Raw genomic sequence first — 22,114 nt, 5'->3', positions numbered from 1 at the left:
GGTCGGGGCAAAGTGCATTGCAACCCTCCATGTGCTGTCGTTTCTACTGCAAAATCGTGCTAAGTAGCCATCAACTCAACATGTAGAATCGTCATAGCCCAGATACAATTTGCAAGCCAATGTACATTGGCCAACTAAGCACATGAAATGAATTTTAGCAACGTGTGTTCTTTGCGCCAACCTTCATTTACCACCTCAAGGCTAGTAATAATCACTGGTGGCCTATCACTTGCACTTATGTTGTCAGAGCCCCCTCCCAATGACCATGGCAGCCGGGAAAGGACAGGTTGTGTCCCTTCCCTTAGAAAAATGCTCCCGTGCATGGCTTCCGGCCTCGGCCACGATCACCATGGCAGGGTCACGGGGATAGGAACCCTACCTCTTAAGCTTTTTCCTTTTATGCTCTCATCTCTTTACAGGCTGCATATTCCCAAGGGTGATTTTATTAGGAGCAGTTGTGAAGTGTCTGGAAACAATGATTTTTAAAGGAAAAAGTTTCCTCGGAGACGTGTGGTAATTAAAAAAAAAAAATCAAGATGGTCGAAGGAGCTGCCACGGGCCGGCTTTCCGCGTGCTGCACTGCTCAACCTGCATCACTTCAGTTACGTATGTCTCTTCTCACAGCTCAGCTGCTCTTGACCTAGTGGCGTAATAAGACTGGTTGATCGAGCTGGGCCTTTTGCACCCGGCTCTGAGCTCAGGTTTAGCTAACACAATGGCACTCTGTGTGGATTTAGGAAACTGGGCAGGTAGATTGGCTGAGTCCTGTAAGTTCTTGTTGCTGGGCAGTTGACGGTGGTGGCGGCGTCACCCATGGTCTCGCGCATTTGTGCATGTACAGGTCTGCATACATCTCCTCCCTTTAAAACCAGCTACTTGATGTACACATGTGAAGTGGGCCAGTTTAAATCGGTTAATTATCACCAAATTTCAACAAGGTGAGGTCATGCTTGGCTTGTATCACCTTATTGTGTGTTTGATCTGTGCAGAAACAGGATGTGGTAAATGGCGTCCCAGCACGAAACCTCAAATGCAGCTAAAGTAGCTAGGCTTTCCATTGAGACTTTGGGGCGAGGTTATGATCTTACATGTGATTTGAGGTTTTCAAGCTGTAAAGATGTTGATGGCGCACCCTTAATTGAGATCTATGACAAAGAGACTTATGAGCTCACACTTCCTGGAGGTGTTGTCATTGAGAATGTGCCTACAGTTGTCAAAAGTGACAAAGGTGAACGTACCCGTTTTCGATCAGACATCCTCACTTTCGAGCAGGTAAACTTTATTGCTTTAATTGCAGCATTTGCATGCATGCAGAACAAAGATTGTGGGCACTACTCTGAAAAGGATCTGGAGCAGTAATGAGATACTTAATGTCCGTACATTAAAAGTTATTCCCACGATGCTTTGGGTATATTTTCAACAAAAGAGACGGATTGTATTTTTGTTTACGGTTTGGATTGCTATGATGTTATGAATTTGAAACTTGTGTTGTTTTTTCTGGTGAAAAATAATGTTGTGGGGTTATTCAATTTAAATGTGACTGGCTTACTTTATATAAGGAAGGAAAATAAATAATGAGAAATGACTCTTAAGTGGTGGTCCTCAATGTCCACAAAGATGCTTTTATAGACTATTAAGAGATTGAGGAAAAGGGGCAAAAGGACTATTGTGCATCGGTGATGGTGAAAGCAAAAGTGGTTTTAGTGTGAGCAAAGGTTTAAATTTAAACGAATTAATAATCAAGAACTTTACAAACCATAGAAAATGTAATTGACATAGCATGCTTCCACATTCAGGTTCGACATGCATTGATTCTAAGAAACCTTGAAGTAGGGAGCACACAAATAATTCATCTCCGCAAGGGAAAGCAATCCTTTAGATGCATTCTGATGCACTGAGTTATCATTTGTGCCTTTATTTCCAACATTTTAGGTTCTTCTTCTTCTTCTTCTTATTCTTGCTACGTAAGTGTTGCGCCCACGATGTCGATAGTGAACATGAGCTGCAATTTCATCAGATGGAGACTGGCCATGATCACTGTTAAGCTCTTAAGAGAAAAGCTAATATATTGGCTGGCTATTTCTACTTAAGTTGCTTATTGAGCGATGCTCCTGCTGCCTCTTCTGCCAGAAAGTGCTAGCTCTGGTTTGCTTATATATTATCTTAGCAAAATTGCCCTACCTAGTTCCCAACAAAAATCACTTAATAAATAAGTGAAAAATGTCAAAAATAGGGAAAATAGGTTTAATGCACTGGAAAATTTCCTTGATGGATTCTGATGGGAATGCTAATGATCATGCTGTGTGCAAGCGGAGGATATGCATCTAATCTAAGTGTCTGGTCATGCACGGTCTGCAAACAGACTCACAAAAGTGCCAAGAACACTTCCTAAGCTAGACTAATTGAACTGACTGAACCCTTGTCATGCTGTAGCTTGTCCACGGACACATAGGGTTGGATGTGTCACGTGACACTGTAATTCTAAGCTCTCTGTCCAATTAGCCTCCACTCGCTCTCTGAGCACAAAGTCCAGCAAGACCCTCTTTGGGATGCATAGCATCATGCTCCCCCTCCTCTGCCTATCAATCACTGTGCCTATCAATCACTGTGAGAATCACTGGTGCATGGTCCGAGAAGAAAGTCCCAGCCAAAATGCCAATAGTCCCACCCAAGTCACAGAAGTGATCACTAGTGTAGAAGCGATCTATCCGAGATAGATTCACTCCTCCCACTCGACGGTCCGACCGAGAGAAGGCCAGGCTATCAGGTGGCCTCACAAAGCTAGAATGCTGCCACACATATGAAACCCGCATAGTCATACATAGCCTCTCCCAAGCTGCCAACTCACCTCCATGCACAGTAGCATGGCTACCTTCTACCTTGTCAGCTTGGTCCTCCAACATGTTGAAGTCTCCCCCAATGCACCATTGCTTTGCCTGCGGCAGAGACTTTGCAATGTGAGCCCAAAACTCTGCACGTGCGCTCGCCACATTGGGCGCGTAGATGTTTAGGAAGCCCATCATGCAACCCTGAACCTGCATAGTAATCCACTGAGCCATGCCTGGCACAATAATCCCCCTGCCCACAATGGCCTGCTGCAAAGAGTCCGCAATGGTCATACATACCCCACCCTGGATGCCTCTAGGTCCAAAAGCAGCTGACCAAAAAGTCTCAAAGCGACCACGTAAAATCTGACCACATCGCCGAATGCGGCTCTCACAAAGATGGTGCTCCTGCAGCATAAGGATGTCAATCTCACCACCCACAAGGCATCTATGTAGCTTCTGACGCAGCCGACCCCTCTGACGTTGAAACTAGGGCCCTCCTAATCCCTGCACATTCCATGAGATGATCCTCATGGAGTCAGTGAGAGAAAACAGATGTTGCCACAACATCCAACCTCGCTATCTTTGAGGCCGGTTTGGATGGGGAGTAATCCGCATCCGAACGACCTCTAGACAAGCGCGCAAGAAGTGATTGTCTTGCCCAGGCCCAAGCCGAGCGTGCAGCCTGAAGGGCTACATCCTTTGTCCAAGAATCCTCATGCACAAAAACATAACACGGAGGGCACTGAGTGTCAGCAAACAAATGCACCACAATGTGCCTGCAACCGCTGCATCTGGAGGTGTCACGCTGAACTTGGCAAAAGGCCAAAGTGTCTGCACCAGATCTGTCACTGCTAAGTCCCCTGTGTGGTGTGAGAACTCAATAGCGTTGGTCTGGAGCCAGTCCAGGACTGTGTGCTGGGTCCACTCTATGATATTCCTACCACACAATGGAAAGGAGAAACCCACCACTGTGTCTAGGGCCTCATTGCCTCTAGCTGCAAGAAAGAGGACGTGGACTCGAAAGCTGGCCTCCTCTTGTCGGAAGAGGAATCACCCAGAAAGCGAGTGAAGCTGTAGTCGAAGAAATCCCAACGTCTGCGAATGTCGAAGTTGGTCAGACCTCTGGGGATCGCTGCAAAGGAAGAACTGAGCACCAAAAAAGGCGGCCTCAGGTGGGGCTGTCCCTCTCGAGCCACACGGCTCGTAGCGAAAGCACTACCAAGGGAATGCCTCGCGGCAGAAACGTGTTCAATACCCTGCGTCTGAGGAGTGGTGGTGGAAGGGTCGGGAGACGAGGCTGTGGGCCCCATCAGGGATAGAGGAGGGGCGGGGAGCGAAGGTGGAGGTGGAGGGGGGGAGGGTGGTGGTGGGGGAGGAGGTGGGAGGAGGCGGAGCGGCAGCGGCTGAGGCAGGAGGAGGCGGAGGTGGAGGAATAGAAGAGGACGGGGCCTCCTCAGGAAGGTCCTGGTGAAGGGGGTCAAAACGGTTCCCAGTCGGAACCTAGTGCTGTTGAGCTGCCGAAGGTCGGCCACCAGGAGGAGCAGTGGGGTGAGGTCTCCCTTGACGGCGGCGGTCGGGCACCTGCTGCCAACCATCAGCTGGCTGGTCACTGGTCTCTGTCGAAGTATCAGCCTGTGCATCCTGTGTACCTAGCTCCTGTGTACCTAGCTGCTTGGCATGCTCAGCCTTGGGAGGCTGTGCATGTGCTGTGGGTCGAGGTCTCCTGCGAGGACAGGCCTTTGCCATATGGCCCAACTGCATGCATATGAAACACTGGTTCGGGAGACCCGAATACTCCACTCTGTCTGATCCATCCCCCACTTACCCTAGGCAACATTACCACCTTGGGGAGGAAGTGCGTGTCACGAACGAGAACCGCACAATAGATAGACATGTGGCCTTGGCCACAACTGAAGCTGCCGTGCGTGGAGACTCCAGAATTGTCCTGAACATGGAACCAATCCTGGGTAGGAGGGGATGGTACTCTCGCCTTAGGCCAGGGAAACATACCGAAATCGGTAAGTTTGCCTCCTCCTCGAGCACGTCTGTAGTGGGGTTAAAACTGTGATGCCAATGTTGGAAGTAAGCTTGAGCTGCTCTGATGCCGAGTGGACTCATCGAAATCACCTTGGTCGTCATATATGCAGACTCGAACTCGACCTGGTAATACCCTCTCCCGAGGATCTGGACATCTGTGATCTTGCCCACATCGGAGAGAAGACAGGCCTGTAGTAAATCCCGAACCTCACCCTGACTGGGCCGAGTGCCAATGATCTTACAGATAACCGAAGTGGCTTGCAAGCGCTCCACTTCGGCCATCAAGCTCGCTTGCTCTTCTGGCGAAAGAGCAAGTCGAAGGGTCGGCTTCGTGGTGTCGGGCGAGGGGGCTTCAGTGGAGTCCCTCTGAGGTGGAGCAAAAGCCGCCATTTTGTGTCTACTGCTGCTGCTGCTGAGTCGAGGAAGGTGAGAAGGACGTGAAGCTCCCAGAAGGCCGTGGGGATAGACTCCTGCGAGCAAAAAAGGGGGGGGGGGGGGGGGGGGGGGGGGGGGGGGGAGGGGGGAGGAGGCAATGTAAGCGGGAATGTAAGGGGCGGGCGAGCGGGGGGGGGGGGGGGGGGCTGAGGCGCTGGGGTCGGCTGAAGGCGGGAGAGCTAGGGGCGGGTAGTCTGAGGCGGGCTGAAGCGGGCATGGCTGGCTGCGCGCAGGCAGGCAGCGTGGAAGGGCAGCGCAAAGGTAGCAGGGGGGGGGGGGGGGGCGATGGCGAGGGAGAGGGGCTGAGGGAGTGTGCGCAGGAAAATGGGGAACGCAGCGGCAACGAGCAACCTCGGTAGGGCATCCTATATTTGTCAGAAACGAATAAAAATAGTCTTCTATAAACCTTAATTTAGGTTAATCCGAAGCAAACTCATTAGTACTAGTGCATATATCCTAGCTATGCTATCTAAAATATCTCTGCACTTGGAGATTGTCTAATGGCAAGAATCTGCTCACTCTGTGTTGGGAATTGCTCCCTATGTGAAGGCTATGAAATGTACCAAAAGTCCACTTTTACGCTTTTATGTGTCATTACAAACAAAAATGAACAAACCTACGGACGAGCCAATGTCGTGTACAAGCCTTTGTGTCCCATACGACCAAGGCTGCAACGGATTCTTGGTAATTGAAAGTTATAGACCAAAAAATGACCAAGGAATTGCGAGGATGCGCACATCAACTTTTCCCTCTTCCAGAGAGAGAATACTAAACTCTCAAGAAGTAAGATGACTACACATGGCATATAAAGAGAGAATACTAAACTCTCAAGAAGCAAGATGACTACACATGGCATATGAAGAGAGGCACATCTCGAAGAAAATGAGCACTCCATCTCAAAACTATATCCCATAGATTTTACATGTTTAGATCCCTTCGTATGACGCTAGATGCGCAAGAATCCAGCATAGATAGATTTGACCTCCTCGTATAATTCGCCTTTTAAGTCCATTTTAGTTGGGTATTAAACACCCTAGGAAAAAACGACTTTTTTCGTGCAAAAAAGTATTGATCAACTTCCATCTAAGGTCTCTCTTGAAATTCCATGTTGCTGTCGAAAAGCTTGGCATAGGACACTGTTGAGGCCGCCCCGCCTGAAGTCTAATGTCTAGACTGTCCTCCTCTTAGCTTGCGCACATGCAGGGCACCGGTTGCAACCTCCGACCCAAAAGTGCACGAAGAACACTAGAGGCCCACCAAAACCCCACCACGCCCCTGCACTTAGCTACCGGGGCTCTCACCGGCACCACCGAGACTCAATAGACAAGCCTTAATGGTCACCCTCAATGAGGAGCCGTTTCCTTGGAGCGAAGCACTGGTATTGGCTGTGGCACAGGACATCTCAGCAAATGGCGTTGACCTGAGTCGTGACGACGACTGGAGTTGCTGCATGTGCGCAGGCTTCCGGTAGATGGCCTTCATTCACCCTCAATCGGCTAGCCATCGGAACCGTTGCATGTGCGCAGCCTATCTATCTCATAGATTGCTGTTGGCGTTGAGAGTCGAGACTAGTTGATCACACTGCTGCCCCCCAAGAGAAGACCATATCGATCAGTTTTGCCTCTTCATTGATCGGTTGTAACTCTGCACCAAAAGGATGTGTCTATTAGCCAAAGACATATCTATTTCGTGATTGGATGCGTCCCTTCATATGTGTCTGTTTGTCTCCTATGTCAGGAACCTATTGTAACACAGTTTCATTTAGTCAATCAATCTTTTAGTTATCTGAGTTCTTAGTGTCTGAGTCTCTTAGCCTTAAGTTTTGTTCTTCAAGTTCAAAGTTCAGTTCTTCAAGTTCAAAGTTCAAGTCATGGAGTGTTAGTAAAGCATATGATTTGCCCTAAATCCTCACATTGGTATCTGAGCTAGAGCGTCATCAACTTTTGAAAACCTTGTCTTTGTTAAGATCAAGGAAATTTTATGGTTAATACAATTCATGTCTAGTTGATAATATTGTCTTTGCTAAGATCAAGGAAATTTTATGGTTAATACAATTCATGTCTAGTTGATAATACCCTCTTGATGAAGAATGCTCGAAGTGCTAAAAGTTTGTTTAGTTTGTTCTTTTCTATTGGCACGTGATGCCCGTCTTGTGACAGTGGTATCCGAGCTTCAGGCGTGTGCTTTTCTCAAAGCATACCGGTCCTACCAAAGAGCAGACAGAGAAAGATGGCACTTCCAAAGTTCATTGGAAATTTTATTTGAAAGAATCTTCGTATCTCGACCCCGGACTTATTAGCCACTCCCACCCTTACTTCATCGCGCATTGGGCGTGCTCCCGTCTTCATCGCTCATGTCTTACAGGGCATAAGCAAAAAAAAAAACACTTGCAAGAGAGGGATCCAAGATTTGTTTCGAGCTGCCGTTTTTCTCAGATCAAGGTTGCATCCGTACAACGTACGGATAGGTCCATATAGTACAGCCGTACAATACAAATCCGTGCGTATGGATAGGGATCCGTACGGATGCTTTTTTTCAAAGAAAAAAAATCGTGCATTGTGAGGTTTGTAGAACTTATTAGAGTCAGGACTTACATATTTCAGTCTTAGATTATCATTATGTACTTTTTTTTTATGCTTTAGTTTTATGAGACCATCACATGAGACTTTTGACACTGTTTGGCTGTAGACATTGATCAGCTTTGTGTTTTCACTGTTCGGTTAGAGTCTTGGAATGTGGTCTTTATTTGAAGTCTTGGTGAATGCATAAGTAAAGGTATGAAGTACTCTCAGTTTTAGGCTTTTTGAAAAAAAAGGACGTATTTTCACGTACCTAAAAACTCAATCCATTCTGTACTACGTACCTGACGTACCGAATTTGTACCGAACACTACGTACCTAGCTACCTTGTCTCAGATGCAGTGTCATGCAGTGGTGGAAGTCTATAGCTACCAAGCCGCACACTTCAAGAAATTTTTTTGCCCAAAGTTACATGCCTACAGACATCTTCCTTCGGTTGCAGCTTCTGGCAGAGTGGAGTATCTTGAAATGCTTGCCGCGGAAACCCTAGCAGATTACAACTTGCAGTCTTTAGACATCTCTCAGCAGGTGTCTCTTATTGATGACCTTGGAGGTCCAATGTGATTGGTATATCTTGGGACTACCATAATCGCCACAGGAACATTGCTTGTCGAGGCTTGTTTCGACTATTCAAGAATTTGTGGATCATGCTACAGCTACGAATTTATGGAAGGAACCTAACGCTAATTTTTAATGCAGGTTTCAGGATGGAAAGTCAATCAACTTTTCGAGCTTGACTAATGTCGAGATTTTTTTTTAAGTTTGAATTTTGTTTGAGAACTTGTTTGGTGATCCTGTCTGGAATTTGTTTGAAATGGATGGTATCTGTTTTAAACCCGTCTTGGTGCCGATTTGAACTGTTTGACTCTGGTTTGAATATTGGTTTCAATGCTTGCTGATTAACTCCCGGGTGGTGTCACAAGACAGGCACTACGTGCCAACGAAAAAGAATAGACTGAACAGACTTTTGTCCCAAACCTTGGCGCCGCTTTTGGTATTTCTTTATATTGCATCATCAAAGTACAAGCTGATACTCCGTCCTCTGCACCTTCATCCAGAAGCATGCCAGAGAATGAGCCCATGGCCTCATATTTAAAGGCCCTAGACCCAAAAGCAGTTTACATGAAAAGCCTTCAAACTCAAAAGAATCTGGTCCAAAAGCAATGCCCAAAATCTGCCAGCATAAATCATGGAAATCCATACATTGCCACGTCAGTCGTCGACGCAAAATGCGAAAATCCATACAGTCTACCACGCTATCATGTCAGTGCAAAATCCGGGGTTTTTTTGTACAATTGCCACGTCATCAAGCCAACGCAGATTACGAAGATCGATATTGTTGCTGCCACGTCATCAGCTCCACGCAACACTCTGTGTGTTTGTGTGGGTCCTGCTTTATTTATATGCCTTTATGTCACTTGGGCCCTTTCGGACGAGGTCCCATATGTTGGTAGGACTTCTTCTGATATTGCTCGTTCTTCTTAGGGTTTAGGCCCCTTAGTCGGGATCTGCACAGTGGCTCTGGTCTTCAGTGGCTTGACACGTCAACAATTTGTGACAGGTGGAGTACCGAGAGATGATTTTTGAGAATGCTTGTTCAAACTCATGGCCCAGACTCTTGTGGTTATTTGTGGGGGGAGTATTGAATGTTTGAAAAGTGTTATTTTTACTCATGGCCTGGACCTGGATGGTTATTTACGGGGGGAGTATTAAGAAGTCTGAGCAGTGGTTACTCTCAGCACCTCCAAACGACGCAGACTGTGGTTTGGGGGGCGTTTGGTTGTAAAAGGCCTCTATATCTCATGGCCCGGACCTTTTTAGGTTATTTACGGGAGGAGTGATGAGGGAGTCTGTAAGGTGCAGCGGAATGAATGTTTGAACTTTGCTCAAGATGAGTGCTCCGAACTGTGCTCAAGGTTCCTTTTTGTTCTTATGGAAGGGAGAGCCTTTCGTTCTTAACGAGAGAGTGCTATGATCACAACAAAGTGAATGGACAATGTGCGTGCAAGTGTATGAGACTGAGAGATAGAGAGAGAAGAGAAATACGACACCAAGACGGTTGTAAAACCCTCCTCCGAAGGCCCCACTCTTGTCAGCGAGAGTGGTCTACTATTGATTGCACAAACTAGTACAATGATGATGCATGTGACTGATGCAAGTCTAGACTATGTCGGTGTCGTCGACGGGGGTGACGAGGCCGATGCTAGGGCTGAAAACTGAAGGTATGTATCTGCTGTCCAAAAACGCTCAAGGCTGAAATCTGCTGCAAATCAAACGCTGAATTTGAGGCTGATTTCTGCTGCTGAAAAACGCTGATTTGGGGCTGTGGAAAACGCTGATTCTCTGCTGGTCTTTATGGCTGAAAACTTCACTTCTTGTAGGGCTGAAAGGACTAGGGAAAGAGGGCGTCAAAGGAGTCTGTTGAGATCCCCCATGGCTGAGATCTGTAGCGATTAAGGTTGGGATCAAAAACGCTAGAGGCTAGGATCTGTAAAAAGCCAGAGGCTGGGATTTGTTGGCGATCTTTGCTTGAAGGAAAACGCTAGCAGAAGGGTGTCCTGGCGATGAACTTCTTGCTGAAAACGCCAATGATCTGGGGGTTCTATGGCGAGGCTTACTTGATGATGAAAACGCTAGGTTGATGGGGGTCTTTACTTGGAGGGAAATCGCCACCAAGGGTCTTGCTGAGAAGTTGCATGTTGAGCGGTGGAGCTCCTGCTGCCTCTTCTGCCAATTAGTGCTAGTCTAGGTTTGCTTATATACAAACTTACTCAATTTGCCCTACCTACTTTCCAACAAAAGTCACTTAAAAATAACAAGTGAAAAATGTCAAAAATAGGTAAATTAGGCTAAATGCACTGGAAAATTCCCCTGAAGGATTTTGATGGGAATGCTTATGATCATGCTGTGTGCAACCAGAGGATATGCATCTACACTAAGTGTCTGGATATGCACGGTCTGTGAACAGACTCACAAAAGTGCCAGATCACTTCTAAATCTAGACTGACTGGACTGACTGAACCCTTGTCGTGCTGTAGCTTGTCCACGGACACATAGGGTTGGATGTGTCACGTGACAGAGTCGTTGAATAGCTCATGGCTCGGACTTGGATGGTTATTTGCAGGGGAAGTGTTCATTGGCGACTTTATGTTTCTATGTCTTGTAACATGCGTATGTGAGCATTTGTGTTGCAATGTGATGTGCCACCCATTAAATATTCCTTATTGGATGAGATACTTCTGGGAAGTCAACGACCCAGGATATCAAGAGTTCCGATCTGGAATGAGACTCCTTATTAGATGAGATTCTTATGGGAGGCCAACGACCCAAGAAATCAAGAGCTCCGATTTGGAATGAGAAAACTGATTGTCCCTCGGAATGACCCTCGGAAATTTTTGAGCTAACTTGAGTTGTTTTGCAAATATGCTGTAATGGCGGACGATTACAACGACCCAGGATATCAAGAGTTCCGATCTGGAATGAGACTCCTTATTAGATGAGATTCTTATGGGAGGCCAACGACCCAAGAAATCAAGAGCTCCGATTTGGAATGAGAAAACTGATTGTCCCTCGGAAATTTTTGAGCTAACTTGAGTTGTTTTGCAAATATGCTGTAATGGCGGACGATTACTTTCTTTCAAGGAGGGATGTCACAAACTCCGTTCTTTAGTGTCAAGTCACTAAAGAACGGAGCCAACTTTCAGATCACGGCCGAGGGGCCTAAACCCTAAGAAGCAGCAGCAATAGAAGAAGAAGAAGAAGCAGAATAAGTTCCCACCAACTTATGGGACCCTGTCCGATGGGGTCCAAGTGACATAAAGGCATTAAAATAACGTTGGACCCAGCACGCGCGCGCACGCACACACACACGCACACACACACACTTGGTCACAACATCTGACCATGATAGCATTTGGAGGGGTTCTGATTGTGCTCTGAATCACTGTATCTGGCTAAAAAATGTGACATCCAACTATTTGTATTCAATCTAAATTTGAGTTGTTGCCTTAGGGGAGTTTACCTTATGCTTTACTACCCCGTCCGATGGGGCTTCAAGTGACATAAAGGAAATAAAGCAGGACCCACACACACGTACACACCAGAAATTGCGTAGTTGCTGATGACGTGGCAGATTTCCAAAAATCACGCTGGCTGATGACGTGGCATGCTATACGGATTTCCGTGTTTTGTGTTGGTTGATGACGTGGCAGGTTGTACGGATTTCCGTGATTTACGTTGGCAGCTTTTTGGCATTGCTTTTGGACCAGAAGCTTTTGACATTTAAAGGCTTTTCACTGTAACTGCTTTTCAGGCCAAGGGCCTTTAAACATGAGGTTAGGGCTCATTCTCTGGCATGCTTCTTGGAGAAGGTGCAGAGGGTGGAGTTCCGGCTTGTACTGTGTTGATGCAATATAAAGAAATACCGAAAGGGGCGCCAAGGTTTGGGGCCAATACTCTCTGGGGTGGAATTCTGCCACTCCGTGTCGCGTGTCGTCTCTCTCTTTCAGTTCAGTTGTTATTTGAAGTGCTTAAAGTTGTTCGTCTGTTCTTTTCTATTGGCACGTGGAGCCTGTCTTGTGACAGTGGTATCAGAGCATTAGGCGTGTGCTTTTCTGAAAGCATACTGGTCCTACAAAAGAACAGACAGAGCTACTGGAATTTTATTTGAGGTATTTGAGGCATCTTCGGCCTTCAACCCGGACATATTAGCCACTCCCACCCTTACTTCATCGCGCATCGGGCGCGCTCCCGTCTTCACCGCTCATGTCTTACAAGGCATAAGCCATAAAGATCACTTACAAGAGAAAGAATCAGATTCGTTTCAAGTCACTGTTTTTCTCAAAAGCAGTGCCATGCAGATGTTGATGTCTATAGCTACCAAGCCGCACACTTCCAAGGAGTTGGCAAGCTTTCAAGAAAATTTTTGCCCAAAGTTATATGGTTTCTGACATCTTCCTTCGGAGTGCAACTTCTGGCAGAGTGGGGTATCCTGAAATGCTTGCCATGGAAACCCTAGCAGATTATAACTTGAAGTTTCTCGACATCTCACAATAGATGTCTCTTCATGATCAGATGACCTTGGAGGTCCAGTGCGATTCTATCTTGGGACTACCATCGCCGCGAAAGAAACACTGTTTGTTCAAAAGTTGACGGACCATGCTGTGCTTGGCTACGACCCTATGGGATGAACCTAACCCTAATTTTTGATGCAGGTTTCAGGATGGAAAGTCAATCGACTTTTCGAGCTCGATCGATGCCGAGATTGCTTTTTAAGTTTGAGTTCTGTTTGATCTTGTTTGGTGATCTTGTTTGGAATCTGTTTGAAATGGATGGTATTTGTTTCGAACCTGTCTTGTTGCCGATTTGAATTGTTTGACTCTGGTTTTAAATACTGGTTTCAATGATTGGTGATTTTACTCCCAAGTGGAGAAGTGAGAAATACTGTTTTGGTATTGTTTGAACCTCGGAACGATGTAGGCCGATGCTTGGGAGCGTTTCGTTGTATGTTTGAAAACCTCAGAACGACTCAGGCCGATGCCTGGGGAGCGTTCCGGTGTATGCTTGAACCTCCAAGCGACGCAGATTGCGGTCTGGGGAGCGTTTGGTTGTACAGTCCTCTGAGCTCATGGCCCGGACCTTTTTAGGTTCTTTGCGGGGGGGGGGGTTGAAGAGGTAGTCGTTGGGTAGCTTCATAGCGCAGACCGTTTGTCTCGGGGGAGTGCTCAACGGTGCTGTTTGTTGTGTCTTGTAATATGCATATGTAAGCATTTGTGTTGCATTGTGATGTGCCAATTATTGAATATTCCTAATTGGATGAGATGCCTGGGTATGTAAGTTTTTAGTGCATCAAGACACCCGTGGAAGATCAGTACGATATGGGTGTGATGGCTAATTTTACTACGCTGGAATATCAAGAGTCCGATCTGGACGAAAGGAGAAGCTAACTCCTTGATCAAAAGAGCAGAAAGGAGAAGTTAACTCCTTGATCAAAACAGCCGAAAGGAGAAGCTAACTCCTTGATCAAAAGAGCAGAAAGGAGAAGCTAACTCCTTAATAAAAAGAGCAAACTGATTGTCCCTCGGAAATGTTTGAGCTAATTTGAGTTGTTTTGCAGATATGTTGTAATCGCGGACGATTACTCTCTTTCAAGAAGGGGAGATCTAACAAACTGCTGACGTGTCAAAGCCCTGAAGAATGGAGCCAACTTACAGATGTCGGTCGAGGGGCCTAAACCCTAAGAAGAACAAGTAACAGAAGAAGTCCTACCAACTTATGGGGACCCCGTCCGATGGGGCCCCAAGTGACATAAAGGAAATAAAGCAAGATCCACACACACGCACACACCAGAAATTGCGTAGTTGCTGATGATGTGGCAGATTTTCGAAAATCACGTTGGCTGATGACGTGGCATGCTGTATGGATTTCCACGTTTTGCGTTGGCTGATGATGTGGCAGGCTGTAGGGATTTCCGTGATTTATGCTGGTAACTTTATGGAATTGCTTTTGGACCAGAAGCTTTGGAGTTTTGAAGACTTTTCACTGTAACTGCTTTTCAAGCCAAGGGCCTTTCAATATGAGGTTAGGGCTCATTCTCTGGCATGCTTCTTGGAGAAGGTGCAGAGGGTGGATTCCGGCTTGTACTGTGTTGATACAATATAAAGAAATACCGAAAGGGGCGCCAAGGTTCGGGGCCAATACTCTTTGGGGTGGAATTCCGCCACTCCGTGTCGCATGTTGTCTCTCTCTTTCAGTTCAATTGTTATTTGAAGTGCTTAGAGTTGTTCAGTCTGTTCTTTTCTATTGGCATGTGGAGCCCATTTTGTGACAGCAAGAGCCTCTCTGAGCAGGAACAGGAGTAGCTAATTGTTGCAACAAAAGCAGGCACCGGTGGGGGTGATAACCTCACCGTACATGTGCGTTTTCAGCGTTGGTTATGTGCTGAATTTGGACTGTTTTTCAGCCATACGGATGCTAGAACCATGGGGAACAATGCCCCACTGTTAGAGGACAGTTCAACGACTGTTTAGGGCTGAAAACAAGGCAAAAACCAGTAAATACAGCGTGCTGAATTTACTGTTTTTGGGCAGAAATCAGAGGGTTTATGTCAGTGGAAGCGAGTTCCAGCAGGGGAATTGTTTTTGGGCCAGTTTTGGGGTTCTTATGCAGCCGAAATTTCGCTAGAACAGGTGGTATCTAGTTGGATATAGGTAAAGAATTCCGAGGACTCTTCTTGTAATTTACCCTCTTAAAGTATTAAGAAATACTGAGAGGGGCGCCAATTTTGGGGCCTACAGGTTGTCGGTGTCTGCTCGGAGCATTCTAGCTTCCGAGCTGTGTGTGTGCGCTTTAAGTGTTAATTCCCGTCGCAAGTTACCTTTCCAAAGTTCCCTGTGTGTGTGTGCAAAGTAAAGAATTTCGGGTGAAAGCTAAAGTCTACCGCCCTACGGGCCGGTTTCATGGTCCCATAGGTCATTTTGGCCTTTTGTAGACGTTAATGTCATTTCATTTCTCTCTCTCTCTCTCTCTCTCTCTCTCTCACACACACACACACACACACACACACACACACACACTCAGATGTCCCGTCTTTGTCTACCTTAGTGATCTCACTTCTTTATAGTTGCCTTGCATATGTATGTGGCATTGCAAGCGTTCTCTAGTGTTGGAGGATCTTATTGGAGTCGAGCCAGATATGAATCGAGGTGTCTACTGGATCGGAGGCCAGTTCATGTCTTCATTGCATCCTCCGCTGCTTATTTTGACAGAGTCTGGCACTCCTTGTTATGGAGCAATTTTGCGATGCAGACTTCTCAATCTGACCTTCTTAGAGTTTTTTTATGGATCAGCGGTTTCTTCCTTTTTTCTTCCGAGTAACTAGGAGTGGCTGGATCCCCAATGAGTCCATAGTAGGGGTTTAATGAAATATTGGTAAATAGTGTTTACATTTTGTGGCAAGCCTTGATTATAGATGGAAAGCCGTAACCTTTCTATTTGTCAGGTTTCAATAATTGCTTAGAAGAGCATTTTTTACTAGGAAGTTCTTTATGGTTCCGTACTTTACTATGTATCTGGCATTATATATTCATGTCCCTTTCATACAACTCTTGTAAAGACATGACATGGCTGTGGATTATGAAGAAATGGAAGAACAAGAGTTTTTTTCCTTGTTTGTGTAAGTGTTAATCTGATTTGGAGCATTTCTACATATGTCGAGGCATTTTGAGGTTATTTGAATCTCTTTTTGTTGCCTTGTGCTCCTCATTTACACAAGATGTATGTAGGTTTGCAGGTTTTGTCTCCATATTGTGGCATACACTTGTTTCTTTAATCACGGCATTTTATCTTTGATAGCATTTAATATTACAGGCATGAAGTCCTCTCCGAGCTTCTTCTGTACTTGTTCACTTCTTCCATTATACATTCGACTGTCTTCCATAGTGCCTGTTTCTTCTGACCATTGACATACATGTGGAAGATTTGTGTTCAACTCTTTGTAATTTTTAATATGTCTGTCTTTCCTCTAATTATAAAGTTGGGGAGGCAATGGTGAAGATTTTTTTTGGATTCATAGGATTAGAGGTTTTTGTTTGAGCTCCTTACCTGTTTATTAGTTTGCAATCTTGTTCAGCATGCCCAAGCACCCTTTCTGAAAAGATCCCATTGAGCTTAGTTACATTTCTTACGAGAGAGAGATTCAAATTGGCAACAATATTGTTTCTGTTTATCTCTATTATTGTTGCTAAAACTAAGCATTCAAGAAAACTTCTTTTGAACAGTGTGCTGACTTTTCTTTTAACTTGCAATTCATGCAGTAAACTAGACATGGGGTATAAAGGATTTTGATTTTGTGATGCAGATGTCTCAACATTTCAATCAAAGTCTCTCTCTGTCTGGCAAAATCCCATGTGGTCTCTTCAACTACATGTTCAACTTCAGCGGGCTATGGCAGAAAGACGCATCAACAACAAAACACCTTGCTCTAGATGGTTGGTTTTACACATCGTATACTCTTGAGATCCCAAGATCCCAACTTGTGTTAAAGGAGGGAATAAAAGCATTAGTTCCAGCATCATGGGAGCCAGCAGCGTTAGCCAGGTCAGCGTCATGTCGGACTCTTACTTTGTTTCTGGTTTATGATCTTTCATAGGTAGAGGGTGGAAACAAGAATAAGGTTGTATTCTCAAATAGGACTTGTGATCAACTTTAGCCTTCAAGATTTCAATTTGAAGTTTGGATCTCTCTAACATGCACACCTTTTCATTTTTTTCAATAAGATTAGTGCAACTTTTGTCTAAGGGAGATAACTACTTTTGTGCAACTTTCTTAAGAACCAAACTTAGGGGTTAATGGTGTGTTGGTGTAGGGGAATTCATGGGCAACTAGAAATGTAACTCGTTGAGAGACGTTGTGAAGGACTGGGGGGACTGGCCTCTACAATACCTCAAATCACCACAAAGAAAGGAGGATGAAGGGATAGCTCTCTCGGAGAATATGGTCTGATCTCCGCTCATGAATTTTGTGAACCTCACACACACTCAACCTCGTCTAGCCCTGACTTGCTTTTTGCTACACCGCTACAACTCTTACTATATTTGGATGTGCTAAAGGAAGCAAAGGGATCTATAAAATCAAAGGAAAAAATTGAGAAAAAACAATGGAAATCTCTGCACTTTTTTTAATAAAACCAAGGGCTTGACTTCTTTTCAAATGCCCTTGCATTGCTAGTAGAGACTCCATAGGTGCTCCCATATGTACTCATGGCTTGACCTAAACCCATTCAAATCAAACCCAATTTGAAAACCTACAAAGTTCAGCAAAAAAACTCAAAAAAAGTGATAGAAAACTTAGGGGAAACCTTACCCTTTCGTATATGTATAAGCAAGGTATTGCAGCACATAGTCTACCCTCGACTACTTGCACCACAGTGAGGTGCACACAACATAGCTACCATACCTCAGATTAAGATGAAGAGAGGTCAATATGTAGAGCTAAGCATTCACTTTCAGCAACCCATTGAGGAGAGACACACTCTGAACTCACCATTCAGGGTCTCGCAAAGCAAGAGGGACATCTCCACAGCAAAACCCCCAGTTGCATAAACATGGAGCTTTCTGTTCTCTGATGAGACTCCCACCTCACAACCTAAAATACCTGAAACAATCCCGCTGAGAAGGGAGGCAGAAGGTTTCAGCTTCTGGCCCCTGGGGGGGGGGTGTCGGGGTCTGGAAGCTGAGATTAGGGAGTGAACCATGAACGCTATGCGATCTTCTCTGCACGCCCCTTCTCCTCCCTTTGCTGCCGGCCCTTCTGAACCCAGCGTAAAATTTTAATAAAATGCTATCGTGGGGGGGCGTGAGTGAAAGGGGTAGCGTGACAACGTTGGCAGCGTGAGAGAAAGGGGCAGCAAGAGCATTTGTATTGTTTCTGATTTGTAACAGAATAATTGGGATGGTTGCTTTTAGAGTCTTCTTTAAGTTGCTTTTAGCCATAGAGCTAGCCAAGAGCATTTGTATTGTTTCTGAATTGTAACATAACAGAGAAATACTACTAGGTGTGCCTATCTTAGGGGCCAATGCATCATTGAGAGGAACTTCGCCCCCTTTCTGCCCCTCGTCTCTTACTGGCGTTGTCTTGAAGGTAAGAGTTAACAAAGAAAGTGTGATTTGAAGTGTGTGATGCTCTCTACTGCTTGTCGTTGTGTGCCAGCCAGTTACACTAGGATGCTTATCGCTTTATAAAAGAGGCGTGATTCCCAGTTTTGCATTGAAAGTTTAGCTGATTAGATCAGCTAGTTATCTTCGGCTTGGAATTCAGAAGTTTGGCCTGTAATCTTTCCTGATTACAGGTTTATTGAAACATTTGGCACCCATATCATTGTCGGGGTTAAGATTGGAGGAAAAGATGTCATTCACATGAAACAGCACCAGTCATCACCTTCAACATCTGTCGAATTCCAGAAGCTGCTTGCTAAGGTGTCAGATGAACGATTCATGCCAAGTGAAGGCCGCACTAGTGTTGGTTCAGTAGAGAACCGCAGCCACAAAAAGGTTTTCTTCTTAGGTACACTGGTTTGGTGAATCGATGAAACAATTTAATAAACAATCCCCTCCCCCCTTTTTTTTTTCTTTTGCAGCATAGCATCGAGTTTCAGTCATGGTCAGCTCATTTGGACACCTTCAGTCAGATAGTATACAATGACAAACATGTAACCTCAGCCTTATGCTTGCAAGTTTTGGGGTATCGTTTTTGTTAATTTCTAATTGGTTAACAGCATTCTCATATGGATTGTGAAGCATGTGACTATTATACCAAGAAGGAAGGGTGGCATTGATCATGGGCAGAGCCATTCTGAATGGATTCACACAGTTCCTCTTGCCCCTGATATTATTTCCGTGAGTTTGGTACCGATTACCTTTCTACTCACTGGCCTTGCTGGGAGTGGATTTTTGAGCCACGCTGTAAATCTCTACTTGCGTTGTGAGAACCTACGTCATTTTGACGCACTTTTTTGTAAGAGATCAGATTTTTCTGCTCGCTATTGAAACATCCTATACTTTTCTTTCTTCAGATAAACCGCCTGTTGAAGAGCTGCGCCAATTTTTGGAGTTTCAGCTTCCACGTGAATGGGCACCGGTCTATAGCGACTTACCATTAACATTGTCCAGAAAAGATCGCAGCCCTACAACACTGCAGTTCACTTTACTGGGACCCAAGCTCAAAGTTAGTAAAATGCAGGTATGATGGTTTTTCTGTGCCTTAAACATTCTAGTTGTTTTGAAAGGGTGTCCACATCAACTAGAAACTGTAACATTTCTTTGTGCATGAAAATGGCATAAAACCTTGTAAGAGCTAAAATATAGCTTAAGAGATGTAGAAGGTGATTTTTCTTGTCGATGACAGGAATGATGAGGAATAACTCAACATTACAGAGACTTGTTCTTGTCGAGGGCCGCCCTTGTATACAATCTATTGCATTTTAACAGCATGACAGTTGAGAGTCATTATAAAAAAGCTGTCGGAGCGACTCTTTTGCATTGAGGGCTGATCTTGTACACAGTCTATTGCATTTGAGACACCAGAGATAAAGAGTCATGCCTGCTGTTACCATTACAAAAGAGCTATCAAGGCTCATTTGCTTGAACCTACAAAATCACCAGTATTAGCAGTATGTATCAATCAGATGTGTACCATATCAACATTCCAAGCTTGTCTTACCTGCATTGACACTCTTTCCCTCTGAATGTAAACACAAGTCGATTTTCTCAACTCACAGATTTTGGTTACAAGCTAATCTAATGGCAGCATGAAATCGGAAAATTTAAAGTACTATTTCCAGCTTTCATGCTGAAAAATCGTTACAACTGTGAATCTGGATTATGTAAACTGAAAGATTTTGTAAATAAATTTTTTTATCTCTTCTTACCTAGAAAAGATTGGATTGAGCTTTGCTATGAGATCTCATGAAGTTTTGGAAGCTCTCCCTTGTGCGGGGCTTTTGCAGCTTTCAAATATGTGTAAACACTCACTTAAATTGCCATTGACCAAAATTTGGAAGGGCAAGAAAGAGTAGCTATTTCTGAATTGATTGTCCTTACATAGTAAAGTGGCCTTTTCTTCTTACTGGATGGACTTTTTGGTCATGTTGTCAATATATACTTTTGAGGCACTAAATATAGCCTCCTTTTTTAGGACTATTGTCTCAATTTTTCTGTAGAATTTGAGGAGTCTCTAGGCATCTTTTCTCAATAGAATGCAAGTGTCCTCAAAAATAGTTCCTTGAATCTAGCTTCTCGCCCTAAGAACATTTCGTCTGAAAGCAATAGCTTATTTTATTTTGACCTTTGTGCTCTTAGAAAGTGTATTCTTATTTCAGATATGTCCTAAGAGCTATTTTCCAGAAGCATTGTTATTTCTATCTTGCTTTTTATGCGGTTAATGCCACGGATACCCAGAGTGGTTGTAGGGCAAAGATGTATACGATCTGTCCTGTAGGTGAACTTTGGCCTCCAAAGGACATTAATATAGTCTTTCTTTCTTTCTTTCTCTCTGTGCTTGGAGCTTGTCATCTTCTGTTGCCTTCTGCGGACAGCATATTAACATCGAGTGGATTATCTCTCATTGATTTGACTCGCAATGCAGGTAACCGTGGGGAAAAAACCAGTCACAGGAATGCGTCTGTACCTGGAGGGCAAGAAATGCGACAAGATTGCAATCCATCTTCAGCATTTGTCAGCTATTCCTAGATTCTTGCAGCCCCTGTGGGAAGATCATCCTTTTGCAGTAGAGGAGGCCATTTGGCAAGATCCCGACGACTACAGCACAAAATATTTTGAGCCAGTACAGTGGAAGAACTTCTCACATGTCTGCACTGCACCCGTGGAAAACACAGAGACATGGATAGGAGATCATGCGGGTGCGTCAGTTGTCATCGGAGCGCAGCTTGCTGTGAAAAGCTTTGGCCTGAAAAATGTGCTGTACCTCAGGTTGTTGTACTCACGAATACCGGAAGCTCGGATTCGAAGATCGGAGTGGGATCACATGCCATCTGCCACACAAAAGTCAGGGATGTTTTCTACCCTTTTTAGCACCACTTTCTCTTCCACAACAGCCCCTGCCCCTGCAAAGGCTTCGCCGGTCGTTTTGAACTCGGGAATCTATCCTGAAGGCCCCCCCAAACCTGTACAGGACCGTAAGCTTTTGAAATATGTGGATACGACAGAAATGACGAAGGGTCCACAAGACATGCCTGGCCATTGGCTAGTGACTGGTGCCAAGCTCTACTTGGATAAGAAAAGAATATCCATGCGTGTCAAATACTCTCTCTTGACCATTAGCTCAGATTGATACAAGCTTTGAGGTTGCCTTGCCATGCTTTACTTGATGGGGTGTCATATTGACATCGTCTATATGCCACACACAGGTATCTAATGTAACAAAATTGAAGATACTTGGGGAGGTCACCTATAATATATGTGCTTATCACGTGGGTTAAATGGAAGGAATTTCCCCCCCCCCAAAAAAATGATACATTTTTATTCACAAAGGGGTATCATTTAAGGAATTTCAACAACAAATTTATAGATGGAATAGGGAAAGGGTGCAGTATAATGATGGAAAAATCACAAATAAGGGATTTAAATAATATCCCTTGATGTATTATAATATTGGTAAGGTGACATTCTTTTTGGATGCAGATTCTTGTCAGAATGTAAAGTTTGTGCGCTTGCCGGTGGT

The 22,114-nt window shown here is 44.8% G+C and overlaps 1 protein-coding gene across 2 annotated transcripts; it reads left to right on the top strand.

Annotated features, from left to right (window-relative positions):
- Positions 1 to 451: 451 nt before the first annotated feature.
- LOC147418528 (MACPF domain-containing protein At4g24290-like) lies at positions 452 to 21,873 on the top strand. Of its 2 annotated transcripts, none has more exons than XM_086506595.1 (9): positions 452 to 606; positions 738 to 841; positions 990 to 1,272; positions 16,737 to 16,975; positions 18,726 to 18,927; positions 19,014 to 19,085; positions 19,174 to 19,357; positions 19,449 to 19,615; positions 21,020 to 21,873. In XM_086506595.1, exons 3-9 carry the CDS (start codon positions 1,006 to 1,008, stop codon positions 21,722 to 21,724), a joined length of 1,836 nt encoding a protein of 611 aa, XP_086362721.1. In that variant the 5' UTR covers positions 452 to 606; positions 738 to 841; positions 990 to 1,005; the 3' UTR covers positions 21,725 to 21,873. The 2 variants fall into 2 exon arrangements, with proteins under 2 accessions (XP_086362721.1, XP_086362722.1); XM_086506596.1 differs by having other exon boundaries at positions 461 to 601.
- Positions 21,874 to 22,114: the final 241 nt, after the last annotated feature.

This window comes from Adiantum capillus-veneris, chromosome 30, assembly GCF_014529385.1.
Source record: "Adiantum capillus-veneris isolate H3 chromosome 30, ASM1452938v2, whole genome shotgun sequence".
Taxonomy (NCBI): domain Eukaryota; kingdom Viridiplantae; phylum Streptophyta; class Polypodiopsida; order Polypodiales; family Pteridaceae; genus Adiantum; species Adiantum capillus-veneris.
Note: the sequence above shows the minus strand (reverse complement) of the source record. Positions and strands in the feature narration are given on the sequence as shown.

Coding starts and splice junctions, on each gene's coding strand:
- LOC147418528 (XM_086506595.1), top strand. CDS start 1,006: ATGGCGTCCCAGCACGAAACCTCAAATGCAGCTAAAGTAGCTAGGCTT. Junction 19,086..19,173: donor TAGTATACAATGACAAACAT/GTAACCTCAGCC, acceptor TGGATTGTGAAG/CATGTGACTATTATACCAAG. Junction 19,616..21,019: donor TCAAAGTTAGTAAAATGCAG/GTATGATGGTTT, acceptor CTCGCAATGCAG/GTAACCGTGGGGAAAAAACC.